General features: G+C 45.9%; 1 protein-coding gene across 6 annotated transcripts in view; it reads left to right on the forward strand.

Annotated features, from left to right (window-relative positions):
- Nucleotides 1–8,579: 8,579 nt before the first annotated feature.
- The window catches only part of COL14A1 (collagen type XIV alpha 1 chain), a 150,593-nt gene continuing 139,609 nt past the window's right edge, over nt 8,580–19,563 (forward strand). For 2 of the 6 annotated variants that reach the window (XM_083621800.1, XM_083621801.1), the window contains exons 1-2: nt 8,582–8,829; nt 15,821–15,947. In XM_083621800.1, the coding sequence (XP_083477926.1) occupies nt 15,845–15,947 (103 nt within the window). In that variant the 5' untranslated portion in view covers nt 8,582–8,829; nt 15,821–15,844. Of the gene's footprint in view, nt 8,830–15,820; nt 15,948–19,563 lie in introns of all 6 variants that reach the window. The other 4 variants (XM_083621799.1, XM_083621797.1, XM_083621798.1 and 1 more) reach the window with 4 other exon arrangements.

The following is a 19,563-nucleotide window of genomic DNA, read 5'->3' on the forward strand; positions in this document are numbered from 1 at the left end:
ACAGACACTTCAGGTTACAGACTCCGCTAACTCAGAAATAGTACCTCAGGTTAAGAACTTTGCTTCAAGATGAGAACAGAAATTGTGTGGCGGCAGCGCAGCAGCAGCAGGAGGCCCCATTAGCTAAAGTGGGACCTCAGGTTAAGAACAGTTTCAGGTTAAGAACGGACCTCCAGAAAGAATTAAGTTCTTAACCCGAGGTACCACTGTACTGCATCATGGAAAAGGTTTAATAAAATCTTATGGGGGGGGATTCCACATCCCATCAGTGCAAGAATTTTGGCTTTTGCAGTGGGGGGACGGGACTCCACCTCATGTGTGCTACATACCCTCCCCAAATCTGCTCCCCCGTTTTTCCAGGGAAAATCTGAAGTGACGAAGGAAACTCTTGCATATGATGAACCAGATATATGCAAACCAGATATACGAGGCTCGGGAGCAAAAGCCTTTCCCTCTTAAAAGTAATTATACATGTAATTATTGCTTTGATAACATTATGACGGCTATATATTTAAATGTAACAAGTGTGCCAAACAGGATAATAATATATGCTTAATTGGTAGGGTAAGTTTATGTTTTATAAGGAAGTGTTGCAGATTTTAATTTCTCCTCCCACCCGCATTTCAGCCTGTCTGTGGTTGAAATTCAGCTTTCTCTCTGTGAATTCAGCATGTTCTAATCCTTCTAACTTCCTTTGGGGTAGGTTTGCGGGTATGGCAGAAGGAGATAGGATCTGCCCATGCGATGCCCACCTGGTGGAAACTCTAGCTCACATGGCCCTTAAATGTAAAATGTATGATGATCTCCGCCAACAATTTCTAGACCACCCATGTATTCCAACATGGAAACCAGAGACAGAGGTAATACGCCTCTTATTACAGGGGAGAGACCAGGAGCTCACCAAGACAGTAGCTAAGTTCCTCTATTTGATTTTTTGTCGCCGAAGTACGCTACAGGACCCTGCCCTTGCTGGAAACCTACAGAGATGATACAGATTGCTCACCTCTTATTCCCGTTGGCAAACGACTGTACTGTTGAAATGGAGACGAGATCGCACTGGCCTATTTATTCTGAATGTATTCTGAATGTTCCTATGTGATGCCAATAAAGGTTACTTGACTTGACTATAAAAAGGGCTTAGCCTGAGGTTTAGAGAGTGAGTTGGTTAGTTGGTTGGTTGGGAAAAGGCAGCTGGGAAAGCAGTTGGCAGACAGATAGAAATAGAGAGACAGTTAGTGCAGCTGGTTCTTGTGTGAGGGGAGGTAGAAGAGTTAGAGACAGAAGAAAATGCATTTAAATGCATTTATTTGTGTTTGCAATAAACTACAATCTTCATTCGGGACGTGGGTGGCACTGTGGGTTAAACCACAGAGCCTAGGACTTGCTGATCAGAGGGTCGGCGGTTCGAATCCCCGTGACGGGGTGAGCTCCCCTTGCTCGGTCCCTGCTCCTGCCCACCTAGCAGTTCGAAAGCACATCAAAGTGCAAGTGGATAAATAGCGGGAAGGTAAACGGCATTTCCATGTGCTGCTCTGGTTCGCCAGAAGCAGCTTAGTCATGCTGGCAGTGGCCACATGATTCAGAAGCTGTACGCCGGCTCCCTTGGCCAATAAAGCGAGATGAGTGCCACAACCCCAGAGTCGATCATGACTGGATCTAATGGTCAGGGGTCCCTTTACTTTTACCTTACAATCTTCATTGTTAACTTAAGAACCTGACTGAGACAAAGTGATTTACCAGGGAGGACCTGGTTGGTGGCAGCAGATTAGTGGTGTATGGATCAATAGTCCTTGAGACGACTGGGGGCTCCGTATGAACGCCACAGATGCTTTACCTGAGATTCCTGTATTGCAGAGGGTTGGACTAGATGACCCTCAGGATCCCATCCAACTCTACAATTCTATCATTCTATAATGGCAAAATACAGCGAAAACCTGTGAAGGAGTCCACAGGCCTCTGTGGTTGATTTGTCAGAACCACACTCCTATTTAATCCAGGACTGCACTTCATTTGATTGCAGCCTGTTTTTTTTCACACATACCTCACCGTGTTGCTACCTAATAAATGACATTTCATATTGACATGAGTACAACACAGCTCAGTCATCACAGCTGAGGATGATGAGATCTCGTAAAATCCATGGAGGAAATTAAGGTAAATGAGTCAGGCAACCAGCATTTCAACTAATAAAAGGAGGGAGGGAAGTGGACTTCCCATTCAGATTTCTAGGTATGTGTACTGATAAAAAAACTCACATCTCCAGAAATGACAGCATGGAACGAAGTTTATGCACAAAGAAAACACTGGGAGATTTACTGTTTCAGTTAGTATGCTAGGTGTTTCGACTAATTTTGCCCCCCTCATTATGCTTTTATGTGACAAATTAATTGCATGTCTGGCTTGACAGCGAGTGATGGGGTGTCCAGGGAGAGAATTTGTTTGCAATAGGAACCTACATAATTTTCAGACTGAAACATAGCTACCTTTTGAAATTCACATTTCTCTGAATTTTGTGATGCAGTTCTCTAGCTGAAAGGTGTGTGCCAGAATTCATGTATTTTTAATGTTGTTTTTTTTGGGGGGGGGGAGGATTGTTAACAGGAACACACCTACCCGTGCCACCAAAATTCTCCATAGTCTTTAAATGTCTTTAAATGCCCTTTGAAACGGGCTTCTTGCTGTCATTGTGTTACTGCCTCCCATGGAAAATACTATTTTGTTTGTTGTTGTTTAGTTGTGTCCGACTCTTCGTGACCCCATGGACCAGAGCATGCCAGGCACTCCTGTCTTCCACTGCCTCCCGCAGTTTGGTCAAACTCATGTTGGTAGCTTCGAGAACACTGTCCAACCATCTCGTCCTCTGTCGTCCCCTTCTCCTTGTGCCCTCCATCTTTCCCAACATCAGGGTCTTTTCCAGGGAGTCTTCTCTTCTCATGAGGTGGCCAAAGTATTGGAGCCTCAGCTTCAGGATCTGTCCTTCCAGTGAGCACTCAGGGCTGATTTCCTTCAGAATGGATAGGTTTGATCTTCTTGCAGTCCATGGGACTCTCAAGAGTCTCCTCCAGCACCATAATTCAAAAGCATCAATTCTTCAGTGATCAGCCTTCTTTATGGTCCAGCTCTCACTTCCATACATCACACGCTGGCAAAGCTGGACCAAAACATTTTGCTGCCTGACATAAATTCAAGGTATAAAATACCCAAGACTGATCAATTTATTTTGGCACCTGAGGTGGGAAATCCCAGAAGCACTTCTTGTGCTCCCTAGAAATAAAAAGAATACAAGAAAAATGTTGCACGACACCCCTCCCCCCCAAAAAAATCTTTGAGCAGTGCAATATTCTGGGGGTTGGTTGCAGGCGATTACTCAGGGTTCGTGCTCCCTTTGGAATGAGGCACAGCAAAAACTGTGGTGTTTTTAGGATAGATGGTTTATATACAACCTGAGCCTACAGTGGAGGGGCTCATAACATCAACACCCCAAGAGGGTCTTGCTTCACCCATAGTCACATCTTGGATGTGAGCAGAAATCAGGCCTAGCCAGGGCCGGATTTAGGTTTGACGAGGCTCTAAGCTACTGAAGGTAATGGGGCCCTTTCTATGTCCAGCTGTCCTTTGTCAACAACCAATTGTCGCTGTTTTTTGTGTTGAATATATGCTGTATGGTAATTTATGGAACTAATAGGTATCTAAAGCCTTTTGCACATGCAGAATGTAGGCACCCTATATATAGAAATGAGCAAACCAGTGATATTTTAGGGAGCAGGCTAACAGGCGGGGCCCATTATTTACATCATAGGAGCCTACACAACACAAAACACTGTTGCTGTATGTAGGTTTTATTTTATTTGTTTTTTTATCTTATATTTTGGAAATGTATATCCAGGTGTTTTTTCCCCTTTCATTTTTTTTCTGGCCCCCAAGAGAGCGGGGTCCTAAGCTATAGCTTGTTTAGCTTATATGTAAATCCGGCACTGGGCCGCATAGCTCTGCCTCACAGGCTTCTGCTTGCTTCTTCCCCCAGCATCTAGCTCTCACACACGCAACTCACCTGTGGCCTTTTTCTTTTCTAATGCCCTGGTCATCTGGCACAGAGCCACTTCCTTTGTTACCTTAACGCCCCATATTTAGAAGGCCATTATCAAGAAGATTGCCTGGCTGTTCCGTCACTTTCATTCCTTACTTAGATGCCTACAATCACTGGATCCAGGAATGAGAAGGGTCTTGGCATGCAGCCTACACTACTGCCACTTCAGTACAATAGCAAATGAAACAGTGGACTCAATAGCATCATAGAATCGTAGAGGCAGAAGGAGCTCCAACGGTCATCCAGCCCAACCTCCTGCAATGCAGAAAATAGAATGATAGCAGGCTTCCTCAACCTCGGCCCTCCAGATGTTTTGAGACTACAATTCCCATCATCCCTGACCACTGGTTCTGCTAGCTAGGGATCATGGGAGTTGTAGGCCAAAAACATCTGGAGGGCCGAGGTTGAGGAAGCCTGAATTATAGCATCAGAGGCTAAGGCCTAGGGCTGGCTCTGGTCAAGTCTTGGGTGAATCAGTCTCTCTCTCTCTCTCTCTGTCCTGTTTTACAACAATCCTGGGAAGATTAGAAATGTACAGTTCTTTGCACATTGAAACGTGCTGCAGCAGTGGATTGCAAGAATCTGGCAGGACAGAATTGAAATCTGACACAAGGTGGCAGTCACACACTTTCCCATTTTCCTCCCATCTCTCTCTCTCTCTCTCTCTTTTAAAGGCACAAAAGGCAGAGGGAGCCAAAGACTTTCCTCTTTGAAATTTGGCCCTCCTCCCTCACTTCAGTTCCTTGAAGTACCTTCAGAATCCCAGACACTGTATTAGAAACTGGGCATCAAGCAGCAACCATGCATGAACCCGATTACTTATTCTTATCTCTCTCTCTCTCTCTCTCTCTCTCTCTCTCTCTCTCTCTCTCTCTCTCCATCCTTACGTACACTTCAGGAATCTGCAGCTAAACCTGCTCACTTCCTTCCCTCTCCCCTCCCTTTCTTTAGCTGCATGCAACAATTTCAGGCATTTCAAGCGAATGTTCCTTGTGACAGTTGCAGAGAGGAAAATAAATGGTCCAGAGTCCTTCTGCATCAGAGGGAGGGCTGGGGCAGAAAAACCCAGGCATGCCTTCTTTCAATTTCCACACACAGTGCTGCAGAAGAGGGCATGGAATGCAGCGCTTTTTATTCTATTTTTAGAAGGGAGATAAGGGGGTCTGTTTTGGATTATGCCTCTCGGGGCCGGATTAATTCACGCAAGGTATTAGTTAACAATAGGCAGACGGTCTCATGTTCCATCCCCAACGTCTCCATTTAGGGCCGGGAATATTCCCAATCTGCTTGAAACCTTGGAGAGATGCTGCCAGTCAGTGTAGACAATACTGAGCTCCTCGATGGACCAAGGATGCAACATGCAGAGCCTTGATTCTTCAACATCAGCTTCGTTGGACTGGTCATGGTGTGTGGATGCCTGATTATCGTCTTCCAAAGCAACTACCCTATTCCAAACTTAAAAATGGAAGGCGTAATGCTGGTGGTCAACAAAAGAGGTTTAAAGACTCTCTCAAGGCAAATCTAAAAAAATGTAGTATAAACACCGAGAACTGGCAACTGACAACTGGAGAACACTGGCTGCAATTGGAGTGCTCCAATTGGAGAACAGTCTTTACCAAAGGTGTCATGGGCTTTGAAGATGCTCAAACTCAGGACGAAAGGGAGAAATGTGCTAAGAGGAAGGCATACTTGGCAAACCCTCACTGTGATCAACTCCTGCCAGGAAACCTATGTCCTGACTGTTGAAGGACGTGTGGATCCAGAATTGGCCTCCGCAGTCACTTACGGACTCACTGTTAAAATCGTGTTTATGGAAGACAATCTTACTCGGCTACGAGTGATCACCAAAGAAGAAGAATGCAGGTCTGCATTAACACACTGGAGCCTCTGTTTGGTCCATAGAAGTGCAGTGGCAAACATCGTCCTTGAACAAACACCTCCTTGTGGGAAGAGCCACCTATCCACCCAACCAAAGCACTAATAAGCATGTCCGAGAGTCTTGTGGTATCCAATGCTGGATCATATATGGCTGGGAGATGGGTGCATAGGTTGCTCTTGGAGTTGTGGGCCTCCAGGCATGCAGTTGGTCACAAAATGTGCAGTTGTCAAAAAAAGGTTGTGCAGTTGGAGCACTAATAACGTGAAGTTGGAAAAATTGAGTGGGAAACTAGACATATTAGGCTTATTAACTGGGTTAAGATCCCTTAAAACAGATGTTTTCAACCTTTTTGTGTCCATGGCTCCCTTGACCAACTACATTCTTTGAGCCAGTGCGGTGTAGTGGTTCAGAGCGGTGGACTCGTAATCTGGTGAACCGGGTTCGCTTCCCCGCTCCTCCACATGCAGCTGCTGGGTGACCTTGGGCCAGTCATACTTCTCTGAAGTCTCTCAGCCCCACTCACCTCACAGAGTGTTTGTTGTGGGGGAGGAAGGGAAAGGAAAATGTTAGCTGCTTTGAGACTCCTTGGTGTAGTGATAAAGCAGGATATCAAATCCAAACTCCTCTTCTTTCTGTGGCACCCCTGTGGGGCTCAGGAACCCAGTTATGTCATCCCTTGCCCGCAGAGCTGGCAGCCTCTTGCCCTTTTTCAAACATTCTCCCTTGTGGAGTGCTCCCTCGACCTCCTCTCCTCTCTCTTCTCCTGGGTAGTCCTCCAGGCAGCTGCTGCTGCAGCCCTTGGTCTCTGAGGTGCCCACCCCTGCCCCAAAGAGAGGTGACTCCTCACACTGTCCATTCCCAACAGCAAGGGCTGGAAGAATGGCTGGCTGGCTAGGCTCCCTCGCCCATTTGCTTGCTTACTCTGAGGCTGCCTCAGCTCCTGGCAACCAGGACCCCCTGGCCAGGCCCAGAGGCACCATTCACCTTGGAAGCCTGTAGTCAGAGCTGCTGCAACAAACAGCTGTGCAAGCCTTTGGGAGGCAGAGATGTGAGAGGGCAGAAGAGGAGGGAGGGAAGGAAAGGAGGGACAGAGGCCAGTGTTGCCCGCGGTATCCCTGACCATCATTCTAGCCACAGCACACTGGTTGAAAACCACTGCCTTAAATGACAGGCAATATCAGGGACAGTGTGTGCACAGATTGCACATGGATGGAATGCATGCAGTTTCCACACTTAAAACAAGATGCTCGTATTAAAGCACCTTCTTCTGTTTTGGCCAGAACCTCCTCTTCTTTGGACAGGTGACATTACTGAACGAAGGCAGGTTCATAAACGAATCACAGAATTACTTCTATGGTGAAATGGCCTCTTATACAGGGTGTAAGTTCCAGCACCTTTTTTCTTTTTAAAGAAAACACTGGGTCTAAAGTAAAGCAATTTTGTGTCCATTGGCTTTTGTGTGCCTTTATGTATGCCTTTAGGGACGCGGGTGGCGCTGTGGGTTAAACCACAGAGCCTAGGACTTGCCGATCAGAAGGTCGGCGGTTTGAATCCCCATGACAGGGTGAGCTCCCATTGCTCGGTCCCTGCTCCTGCCAACCTAGCAGTTTGAAAGCACGTCAAAGTGCAAGTAGATAAATAGGTACCACTCCGGCGGGAAGGTAAACGGCGTTTCCAGGCGCTGCTCTGGTTCGCCAGAAGCGGCTTAGTCATGCTGGCCACATGACCCAGAAGCTGTACGCCGGCTCCCTCGGCCAATAAAGCGAGATGAGCGCCGCAACCCCAGAGTTGGTCACGACTAGATCTAATGGTCAGGGGTCCCTTTACCTTTACTGTATGCAGGGCTGTCTGACAGAGAATTTGTGCAGTTGGGAAATCTTCTTTTAACCCCCTCCCCTTTCCATGAAACCTTTGGCATATCTTCTCAGTCCTCATTCCCAGCCCCTAACCAAGCCTAAAAAACACATAAATGGATCAATACTTTGCTAACATGCAGCTCTTTCTCTCTCTCCCCTCCCGATTTTAAAATGCAAATTGTAAACTGCTTAGCGGGGGTGGGGATCAGATGGATGAAAGCCATGAGCAACCAATAAATGAAGAATTCTGCTTGCTGAAGAGTCCTGTGCAACTGGAAAGCTTGCATGCTTCCATTCCAATAGCAATGGATTTTTTAAAAAATGTTTGTTTGGGCATCACTTAGGGCAGATGTATGCTACACATTTATGAAGTGCTTTTTTTTCTTATAAAAAAAATGTTTAGAGGTACTCTCATTTTCCTAGTTATATTGAAATACTGCCCTTCAACGAGGTCAAACTTCGATTCACAAAATGTTTAGGGGTATGTGTACCCCTGCGTCCCCCCCCAGGGAAAAAAGCACTGCATTTATGAGTGTTTATAACAATTTCACTGTGACAGCCCCCTCCCCCTGAGAATTCCAATTAAGGGAAGATACAGAGAAATATCCCTGCACTTAGGTAAGGTTAACACTGCAATCCTATACATTTCTATTCAGAATTAAATATTGGAGTACTGGTACTTCGAAGCTGGGCTGCAGTGCAGCAGCTTAAACCAGTTTTAAAACCCGAAGTGTTTAAAAATGCCTCGATTTCCTCCCCCTCCTGGGACGGGGGGGGGGGAGACAGCTGTCTATGTGCCAAACGAATGTTGTGGGAACCGTGCCTTTGAAAGACCACTCCCCTCTCCTCCCAAGATGGATTTGTAAGCCCATTTCCCATACTTGGAGAAACCCTCTCGCTTGAACCAAAAGGCTCACATTTCTCCCTCGTTCCCATTGTACACCTGGCAACACCCCCCACCCTCCCGCGGGACTGCCCTTCCTCAACTCAGGAGCGGAGTGGAGAAGGTAAGGGATTGGGGTGAGGGCTTGCAGAAGGAAGAGAGGGAATGGGTGCCGGGCATTATTCTTGCGTCTTGGAATCGCTGTATATCTCTCCCCCACCAACCCACCTCGCTGCTCCCCCCCCCTTTTTCTCCTCTTTCCCCTCATTTCCACCTTCCAATCTTTCACCGGCTGCCTTCTTCCTCTCCCATTGCTGCTGATCAAACAGAAGAAAAGGGCAACTGACGGGAGAGAAACAAACTTTTCCTAAGAGTTTGCTGCTTGGTTTTGAGCTTGCGCGCGCGCGCTGCTGCTGCAAAGTCTGGTTTTCTCGCAGGGAACTGCACCCACTTTGCAATGCACTAAAGCAAAATTGTTCATGGCTGCAAAGGTTTGTTTGATTTCCAACCCATCCGGCTTTGACCATTTAAAAAATGAAATAAAATAGTAATTGGGTGTGTCTTAAAAAAAACCCTTAACAGAGGATGGGGTGGGTGGAAAGAAAGGCGAAACATTCTAAATAGCTAATCCCCCCTTCCTTTCCTATTCTTCTTACCTTCGTTTCATCAGTGAACAAAGACACATCTGTGCGCCCTGTAATGATGGGGTATAGAAATAATTTTCCCAGAGAGATGCAGATAAGGAAGGGAAGGCGATTTGGAGTGAGCGGGTGCGCGCGTTCGTTTAAAGGGAAAGCGAGAAATGTCTCCATCTGTAGGTTTTGGAGACGTGGCTGTGTATTTGGGTGGGTGGGTGTGCTGTGCGCTTTCTGAGGAGCGCGGTTGCCTAATCGGAACAGCCAAGAAATGCGCAAAAGCGCGCCTTGCCAGATAAATGGATAGCTTTCCTTCCTTGCAAGCAACAGCCCTCTCTCGGCGCCTGGGGCTCTCCTATTCTGCCGGCGATGACGGTGGAGGAGAGCTTGCCAGGCCTGCTGGCTGTGTGAAACGGATCCTGTCCCAATATAATCCCTCGAGGCTTAATCTGAGCCGCGGCGGGTGGGGGAAACCCTCGGGACGCTCCCCCGGCCGTCAGTGAAGCCATATCGAAGGCGAGAGTGCCAGTGCGCACGTGCAGAGCGCGCCCATTCGCTTGAGATGCGCAAGGCTTCGTTTGAACCCGGGCTGAACCTGCACGTCTCTTCCCCACCCGCCTCACTTCTCAATGGCAGGGCACACCCCTGTTATGTAGGTGCAGTGATAAGAAAGTACAGAGTGCCTCTGAACATGTGCAGAGAGCCTTCCCTCAGCACTATGCAAGGATTTGTTGTTGGGATTCAAGCCATTTATTTATTTTGAGACTAGAGAAAGGCAATAAAATAAGTAACTTGCGGGAATGCTTGAGCTACTTTTTGAGAAAGGTCAATACAACATCTCTGCCCACCCGTCCTCATGTTTGCCTTGCGTTTTCACGGGTGGTTATCCGAACCTGTCACAGGTGTAGCAAATAGCACCTTGGAGCGCCCTTGTTTTGTTTTATGACTATGCAGGAATGTTACTTCAGGAATGAATGCAGAGGGGGGCCTTTTTGAAATGAGATGGACATTCCAGCCACCCTAGGTTTTTATATTTGTATTCTGCAACATGTGGTAAATGCAAGAAACACATTGAGTATCATGTGTGGAAATGTTTTTTGGGGGGGGGGGGTTGGGGGGGGAGTTTTGCCCTGCAGTCTGTTAATGCTGTTAACTCGAGGTAGAAAGTGGAAGAGAGAGAGTTTTTCAAGCACATTCTTTCCTTTGGAAGCTCTGTGTTCACATGACAGATGTGGGAAGTGCCAAAAACTGATTGAGGGAACTTCCTGACGGCCTGTTTATTGTACATTTATCACGGTTAGTTTGCAGGGAGATTAGATGACAGCTGTCTAAGGAGCATTCGTTTTGAATTGTTTGTGGGTGATGCTGACTATTTAATAATATCCCGTCAGGGTCTCCTGTCACTCCCTTCCAGTTCTGGCACATGGCCTGTCCCACACCTTAACACGACGAAGGCCAATATTTCTAAACTTAAAAGTGTGCAAGCTTACCTGTTGAATGTGCTCAGTCTGCATTTCTCTCTTTTGATTCAGAGTTGCAGGTAATATGACGAGTGGTATCCTAAAGGTAAAGATAAAGGGACCCCTGACCATTAGGTCCAGTCGTGACCGACTCTGGGGTTGCGGCACTCATCTTGCTTTACTGTACAGCTTCTGGGTCATGTGGCCAGCATCACTAAGCCGCTTCTGGCGAACCAGAGCACACCTTCCCACCGGAGCGGTACCTATTTATCTACTTGCACTTTGACATGCTTTCAAACTGCTAGATTGGCAGGAGCAGGGACCGAGCAATGGGAGCTCACCCCGTTGCGGGGATTCGAACTGCCAACCTTCTGATCGGCAAGTTCTAGGCTCTGTGGTTTAACCCACAGCGCCACCTGCTTCCCTACTGTATCCTACTGGTGATCTAATAGTGAGTGCAGAACTTTTAATGCTATTAGAGCAGGAGTCAGCAAACCTTTTCAGCAGGGGGCCGGTCCACTGTCCCTCAGACCTTGCGGGGGGCTGGACTATATTTTGAGAAAAATAATAATGAACAAATTACTATGCCCCACAAATAACCCAGAGATGCATTTAAAATAAAAAGGGCACATTCGACTCATGTAAAAACACGCTGATTCCTGTACCGTCTGCGGGCCGGATTTAGAAGGCGATTGGGCCAGATCCAGCCCCCGGGCCTTAGTTTGCCTACCCGTGGAGTAAACAAACAAACAAACAAACAGATTGTGTGCTGCACTTGCAGAAAGGCCTCACGTCTATTGGTTCTGCATTCCCCTCAAGTTGCCCACAGCTGGCTTGTCCCCAGTAGCATACCATATACACATCGCTCAAGAATTCTCCTGTGTGGCCACTGTGTGATGAACACAACCACTCAGCAGATGCACAGAGAAAAGTCTTGCTCCTCCTGTTCTGATCACCGCTGCCAGCCTTCCCGTTGCGGTGCATTGCTGGCGCCTGTCTTCGTTGGCTTCCGAGAACCTTCACAGCAGCTGAAACAGCAGGGCTGCATTTCACCTGTCCTATATGAGTTTCCAACATGTGTGGAATAGCTTTGAAAAAAAGTGGGGGGGGGTGTGATACTGCTCAGATTGTTGCAGTAGCTTTCCTGTGCCTGAACAACAGGCAGAAGTGTTACTATATTATTGATATAGTATTTTGTTTTGTCATCCCTGACCACTGGTCCTGTTAGCTAGGGATGATGGGAGTTGTAGTCCCAAAACAGCTGGAGAGCCAAGTTTGGCCATGCCTGCCATACATCAATTGTCAGGTTTTAAGGATGCAATCCTATTCCTGTTTGAATGCCTGTCTTCCTTCTAAGCAAATGTGCGTGGTGTTGCTCTGAAGAGATTTCTGCCACTCACAGATTTTGCAAAAGGCCTGCTGTTTCAAGCCAGTTCACCCTCAACAATGTGCTACATAGCAGCCAATTCCTAGGGACTGAGGCCCCCGCTAAAATATTTGAGGGAGCCAGGGGGCAGAGGCTCCAGAGTTGATGGGCATTGCCATTCAAATGATGTGCGTGTTTTTTGTTTTTTAAAGTAGCACAAGCAATCCAGTGGCACCTGCACACCTGTCCTTCGGGCCTCCATTGTCCCAGGTGTGATGAGTTGGGATTTTCAGGTTAAAATCCTGAAAACCTTACCAACCAATGTGCTCAACTTTCCTGCTATGTGTGTATGTATTCATAGTTTGAATTAAGTAGCTGGGATTAAAAAATATATAGTGAATTCTGGAGTTTAAAATCTTCAAATTGAATGTCACTTTAACTTGAAATAACACAGATGTTGCAGAAAGCTTTATTCCTCCCTTGGGCTGGTCATGCTGTCTTATCCCAGAAACAATATCTTTGGATTTTACATTGGTTTTAACATCACGCTTGTGAAAGCTTCCTTGGTAAACCATTCAAGTTACAACAAGAGACTGTTGGGCCCAAGGAGTAAATCTCAAACATTTTTGACCTGACCTTTTTTCCCTTGATGGTTCTATTCCAGACCTTTCTGCTATTCTGCCCCCTAGCATATTCGCATCCCTAATACCTGGAGAAATGATGTTTATCCTGGCAGCTGAAGGTCTAGTAGTGAATTAATTTGAAATCCATATCCCCTTCACTAGGGATGTGGGTGGTGCTGTGGTCTAAACCACTGAGCCTTGAGCTTGCCAATCAGAAGGTTGGCAGTTTGAATCCCTGCAACAGAGTGAGCTCCCGTTGCTCGGTCCCTGCTCCTGCCCACCTAGCAGTTCGGAAGTACGTAAAAGTACAAGTAGATAAATAGGTACCGCTCCGGCGGGAAGGTAAACAGCATTTCCGTGCGCTGCTTTGGTTCACCAGAAGTAACTTAGTCATGCTGGCCTCATGACCCAGAAGCTGTACACCGGCTCCCTTGGCCAATAAAGCGTGTTCTCATTAAAGGAGAGCACATGTTGCGGCTGGGGCCAGGCAAAGCACCCTGTAGTTGCCAGGCAGGACTGAAGGAAGGGGCCTGGCGAGGATTGGTTGTGGTGTTTCTGGGGCAATTTGTATGTTGCCAATTTGGGGGTGGGATCAGCAGTGGCGTAGCGTGGGTTGTCAGCACCCGGGGCAAGGCAAGTAATTTGCGCCCCCTAACCCGTGGATTTGCGCCCCTAACCCGTGGATTTGCGCCCCCTAACCCGTGGATTTGCCCTAACCCCAGATGTTGCGCCCGGTGCGGCTGGCCCCCCCTGCACCCCCCACGCTACGCCACTGGGGATCAGAGGATATTTAAGTAAGGCCCACAGCTAGCTGCTTTCTCTTTCACTGTGGGCATCGGATCACCCGCCCGCCCTCCCTTGCTTGGGCCTGTGCTTTGACCTTGCTATGCCTGTCATGGGGTCGTTCGCATTGGTGTGGGGGCCTGGTAGGAATTTTTCCATTTGGCTGATTAGTGTGTGCCATTTGGTTTTTGCCTACTGCGTAGCAAATCGTCACAACTTGTAAGGTTGGCGGTTAGGCATTGGTTTAAATTGGTTGGTGGAGGGGTACGGATTGGCTGTGCCTGCCCCTCCAGTGCTGCTGCTGCACGGGAATTCCGTTAAAGGAATTCAGGGGCTTACCATCCTTTCGTCCAAACCCCTGGAATCGGGTTTGGGCCGCGTAAGCCCCTAGGAGCATGCGGGGAGAAGCTGAGGGTCTGTGCCGCAGCTCCAGTTATCCCTGATCTTGTTCCTCCACACTGGCTTTCGCTGGAATCCGGAAGTCAGTGCTGTCCCCAAGGCAGGGGGTGGGGTGGGGTGGGGGACAGATAGTCATAACCAATGCCTAAGCAACCACTCACAATATGTATGTTTAATAAAGTTGTGGCCAAAATTATGCCAAAAACCTTAAACAAAAATTATGAGTGATGTGTGAGTTATTGGGGTACGGGTGTTTTGGGGGACCTCAGCACGCAAAGCGAGATGAGTGCCGCAACCCCAGAGTCGGTCACGACTGGACCTAATGGTCAGGGGTCCCTTTACCTTTACCTTTATGGTTTGCCCTGCCCTATGGGCTGCATCCTGTGGTAGCTCTGCTCAGACTTAGGTCTGTTAATTTTAATGGGTCTAACTTAAGGTTACCAGATTTTTTTCAATGAATCTGGGGACACTTTTCAACTTCAGTCAGAATGGATGGATTTTGTCAGGGGACTGATTTGTAAATCTGGGGACTGTCCCCGGGAAACTGGGACGTCTGGTAACCTTAGTCTAACTCTGGGTAGATCTTAGTTGGATGGGGCACTTTGTTCTTAAAGTGTTTGCCTTAAGCTTCTCCCATTCTGAGGCTGAGCTATCGCTAAGGCGATAAATCAGCTTGGAGAACCACGTCAGATTTCTGGTGGGAAATCCCCTGCTGATATGGCCCTCCATACCAAAAAGAAGAAGGAGAGGGATCCATGCATGAAGAAAAGTAGTATGTCAGGGAGAAGCATTCTAGAGAAAGTCTAGAATATGCGCAGGGAGGTTTAATGTGTGCCATGCACTCAACCACAAAAAACAAAAGAACCCAACCCATTTGTTGTCTAAAGCGATTCAGCCCAGACACAGGCCGACAACCTCACTGAGAGCTAGGCTAATGAGACTTTCTGCATGACGAGACACCAAGCATGCCCTAACAATATTTGAGCTTCTAGCAAGCAAAAAATAAAAAAAATAAAAAATCGCAAATATGTGACGTCCCCTCCAACTATAGTGCACAGGGCATATTTTTGCTGCAGGGGATAGCTTTGTTCCTTGATTCCCTATTATTTATTTGTTTTACAGTTTTAAAATAGTCGTTCTGTCTAGATGAGGGCTGCAGGAGAAAAAAAGGGGTGGGGGGGTGGGCATGCACAGTCTCTTCCAAGGAATAAAACTGAGCTATAGGGTTCATTGGACAACGTAGCATTGCAAAAAGAAGTAAGTCTTGCTATTTGTGGATGGCGCCATAAATTTAAGGCACGAGGCTTCCTCCGAAGAAACCTGGGAACTGTAATTTATTAAGGGAATTGTAGCTCTGTGAGGGGTACACTACAATTCCCAGGATTCTTGTGGGGTGGGTAAGCCATGTCCTTAAATGTGCTTTAAATATATGGTGTGGATGTGACAATATACCGTATTTTTCGCTCTATAAGACGCACCAGACCACAAGACGCACCTAGTTTTTGGAGAAGGAAAACAAGAAAAAAAATATTCTGAATCTCAGAAGCCAGAACAGCAAGAGGGATCGCTGCGCAGTGAAAGCAGCAATCCCTCTTGCTGTTTTGGCTTCTGGGATAGCTGCGCAGCCTGCATTCACTCCATAAGACGCACACACATTTCCCCTTACTTTTTAGGAGGGAAAAAGTGAGTCTTATACAGCAAAAAATACGGTATAGTTTATAGCGTCTGTATTTCCCTTTCCCCCTCAGCTAACAGGAAAATAACCTTGACGAGAATCTTGCTTGCCACAACTGAAATCCCAAAGGGTGACCGCAGCATCTGTTGATTAAATACTTCTGTGTGATTACAGGTTTGTTGATGTTACATACATCCAATGACAAGAGAGAAGACCCACCGCTGGTTCAAGATGCTGAGCTGGTTCCTCTTTGTCTTCATAGCCATCACAGCTCAATTAATGACGCACGTCCGGGGTCAAGGTAAACTTATCTCTAAGAAACCATTATATTTCACTAGGGCTCTCTGATGTGCAGAAAAGGGTGTCCTGTGTACAATTCATGCTCTCTCATTAAGCAGTGCATATGGAAACATTTAGATCATGGAAAGACAACGTGGTGCTGGCAGATGTGAACTCCAACACCCATCATCCCCTGTCACAATGTAGCCAGGGATGATGGGCTTTGTAGTCCCACAATTTTGCAAGGACACCATGTTGGCTACCCCTGATTTAGACAAACTAGAATGTTTTGATTGGAGGAGTGGCCACTTTGAATCCCAGACAGGATGCCGTGTTTGTGTTTTTGTGCAGGTCATACTATTCGTTTTACTGTACCTCTGAGTGCATGTGGACCATTGTTCTAGGAAGCAGGTCTGGATAACAGGGTACCTTCTTCCTCTACCCCACAATAAGTTATTTTTTGCCAGTTCCATGAAACAGGTGTGGAATGTATGCAGCCTTTGCCAGTTTAACGCATGCCCTCCGTATTGTTCAAAGTTTCTGTTTTCTAGCACCTGCCTTCAATAACTGATCACTTCTGCTTGGTTCCATAACAGCTGGTTTTACTTTTAACAAATATAACAACACTGCAGCCATGTTTGCCTAGGAATTGTGACCCTTTTTGACAACTGGATGTGTGCAGGGGTATGCAAAAGACTATTCCTTTCCGTTTATGGATATAGGTGGACATAAATAACTAAGACTCTCCTGGTACTTTAGAAAATCAGGGCTGCAGTCCTAACCCCATTTACCTGGTAGTAAGCTCCACTATACTCCATGTGACTTACTTCTGAGTAGAGATGGTTTGGATTGCACTCTAACAAATTTATTATGACGTAAGAAAGTCCATTTTATCGGATGCACAACGAGTCATCCTCAGCTGCCAGGTATATAAACACATTGGTGCAAAAAGCTAAAAGCTGGAATCAAATGAAAAATGTACTGTCTGTTAAATGTGTGCAGAATAAGACCACTGACCCTTTACAGCAGCAGGACTGGTAGACTAATACATGTTTACCCTTCTGGAAAGAGATGGGCATGCTTGTTTATATGTGTTCTCAAGTGCTTCCTAAGTTCATAATTTATTTCTACTAATCTACTTTACGAGTGCAAGATCTTATGCACTTTATGGTCCAGTGCTATGTATGCTTACTTGAAATTAAGTTGATTTGAATCTACTGAATTTGTGCCCTTGCATTCTGGAAAACGTAAGGCCGAAAAGCAAGGTGGGCCAGGAATGGCAATGCTAGCAACCGGAATGAGAGTCTGCATTTGCTTGTCTGTACACTCTGCAATTCAAACAATATAAGGGGGGGGGAAGCTCTTTTAAAAGAAAATGAGGTCCTCTTCTCTGTAAGGGAAGCCACCAGCTTTCTGATTCACACACTGAGCATTTCAGACCACCTTCCACGTCTGTCGTCAGGAATTATGTTTCTGGAGCACTAACAACAACAATGAAAAATGTCCAAGTTTCGATATGATCTGCATAAACCCAAAGGCCTTGAACTTGTTTCTCGCCTTCTTTTGGATGAATGCTTTAATGTTGCTGCCGGCCATACGCTTGCACATTCCTGCGAAATCGCTTAACAAGCTTGAGCTTCTGATTTTTATCAGCTAACTTCACCGATACGTAGACTGATTCTTTTTCTTCTTTTGCAAGAAGTGAGATTTTATTCCACAGGCTATAAAGGTGCGCCACAGAAATAAAGATTCCCTCTCCAGGTTGGTGGCCCTGAAGTCATTCCAATCAATATATTGTTGTGTTTGTCCGAGAGTTAGATTTATTTTTATTTTTTCACTTTCTCTAGTTGTATGTGCTTTCTTGTGCAGGAATGATAGTCTTTGCATAACTAAGCTAAATACTTGCATTAAGGAACTGTTTTGGCCCTTATATGGTCAGTTATCGGCATGGAAATTGTCGGCTCTCGTTTCTTCTCTCTTTCCATTTGAAGAAACAAGCAAACGCTGGGTGGAGATAATCTAGTTATGTAAAGACTTTTCTGCACATTTCTTCTAGACTGTTGTGTTGTAGGTTTCCAGTATATGCACAGAAACACCTGACTGAGTTTGTCTTTCTTTTCCTATCTGTGTTGGACGAATGACCGGTTCATGGGTTCTGGAAATGTGGTTTGTTTGGTGACGGCTTCTTATCAGTGATGTTGGTGCTCTTGTTTCTCTGATAGGAAAAGGACCATAGCTCAGTAGAAGGACCCATGTAGAGTCCCTTACATCTAGAGCAGTGGTTCCTGACCTTTTTTTGGCCATGCCCTACCTAAGCATCTCTAAAATCCTGATGCCCCCCCATGACATATAATTCTTATTATTCAAAAAAATGAGCTCCTATTCACATGGAGGAAGCCTAAAGGGTCATTAACTTGGTCTAAACCAGGCTTCCTCAATCTCGCCCCTCCAGATGTTTTTGGCCTACAACTCCCATGATCGCTAGCTAGCAGGACCAGTGGTTAGGGATGATGGGAACTGTAGTCTCAAAACATCTGGAGGACCAAGGTTGAGGAAGCCTGGTCTAAACAAGCTTCCAAATTGCCTCCCTTAAAAAATCAAATCACCACCCCCCATAGGGCGTATGCCCCATATTGGGAACCGCGGTTCTGGAGTTAAAAAGACCTCCTCCAATAACAGTACTGGGAAAAACCTTGGCCTGAAGGACAGCTGCCAGTCAGAGTAGAAAATCCTGGGTGAAATGGTCTATTGGGCCAATATTTGGATTATTTGATATATATATATATATATATATATATATGTATATATATATGTATATGTATAATTTGGAATATTTAATGTGATTTGATAGGATTGTTAAAGTGGAAAATTTAATAAAAATGATTTTTATTTTTTAAAAAAGAAATGGTCTATTGGGCCAAGCCCCAGGATTTTTACACCAAACCCAAGATCTCCTTTCTCCCCACCCCCCTTTCAAAAATATTACATTGCTTACAGGGCAGCTTCTATACATATAAATGACCATATGTGAATATGTGTTGTAGGGTTGCACATTGAGGTTTTTTAAAAAAGGACCTTGCAAAGTCCCTGTGGTACAGTGATCTAACTCAGTAAGAGGCAGACGTGTATTTGTGTATTGTGCGTATATAGTTGCGTTGTACATTTACATACATACATATATAGTCCTGTGAAAGAAACGGCTGTTATTTGATCTAAGATGGCATGCGCATTGCCCATTTAAAACACAAATCTTGAGATGGAAAGAAGACGCAGTCCTTACCAGAGAAGAGTGGCAGATTAAATTTATGGACTATGCCAGGTATAGGCAAACTCGGCCCCCCAGATGTTTTGGGACTATAACTCCCATCATCCATGACCACTGGTCCTGTTAGCTAAGGATGATGGGAGTTGTAGTCCCAAAACATCTGGAGGGCCGAGTTTGCCTATGCCTGGACTATGCCGCAATGGCAAAAATGACCGGAAGAATTAGGAATCAGGAAGACCAATTTTTTTAAAATAAGGAATGGGGAAAAGATATAATTTATCTTAAAAATCATTGCAAACCATTAAAATTATTAGTAGGATTGGAATGACGCTTGTAGTTAACACCGGGCTATGGCTGTAAAGGAGATTTGATA

The sequence above is a fragment of the Podarcis filfolensis genome (assembly GCF_964270895.1).
Source record: "Podarcis filfolensis genome assembly, chromosome: 7".
Taxonomy (NCBI): Eukaryota; Metazoa; Chordata; class Lepidosauria; order Squamata; family Lacertidae; genus Podarcis; species Podarcis filfolensis.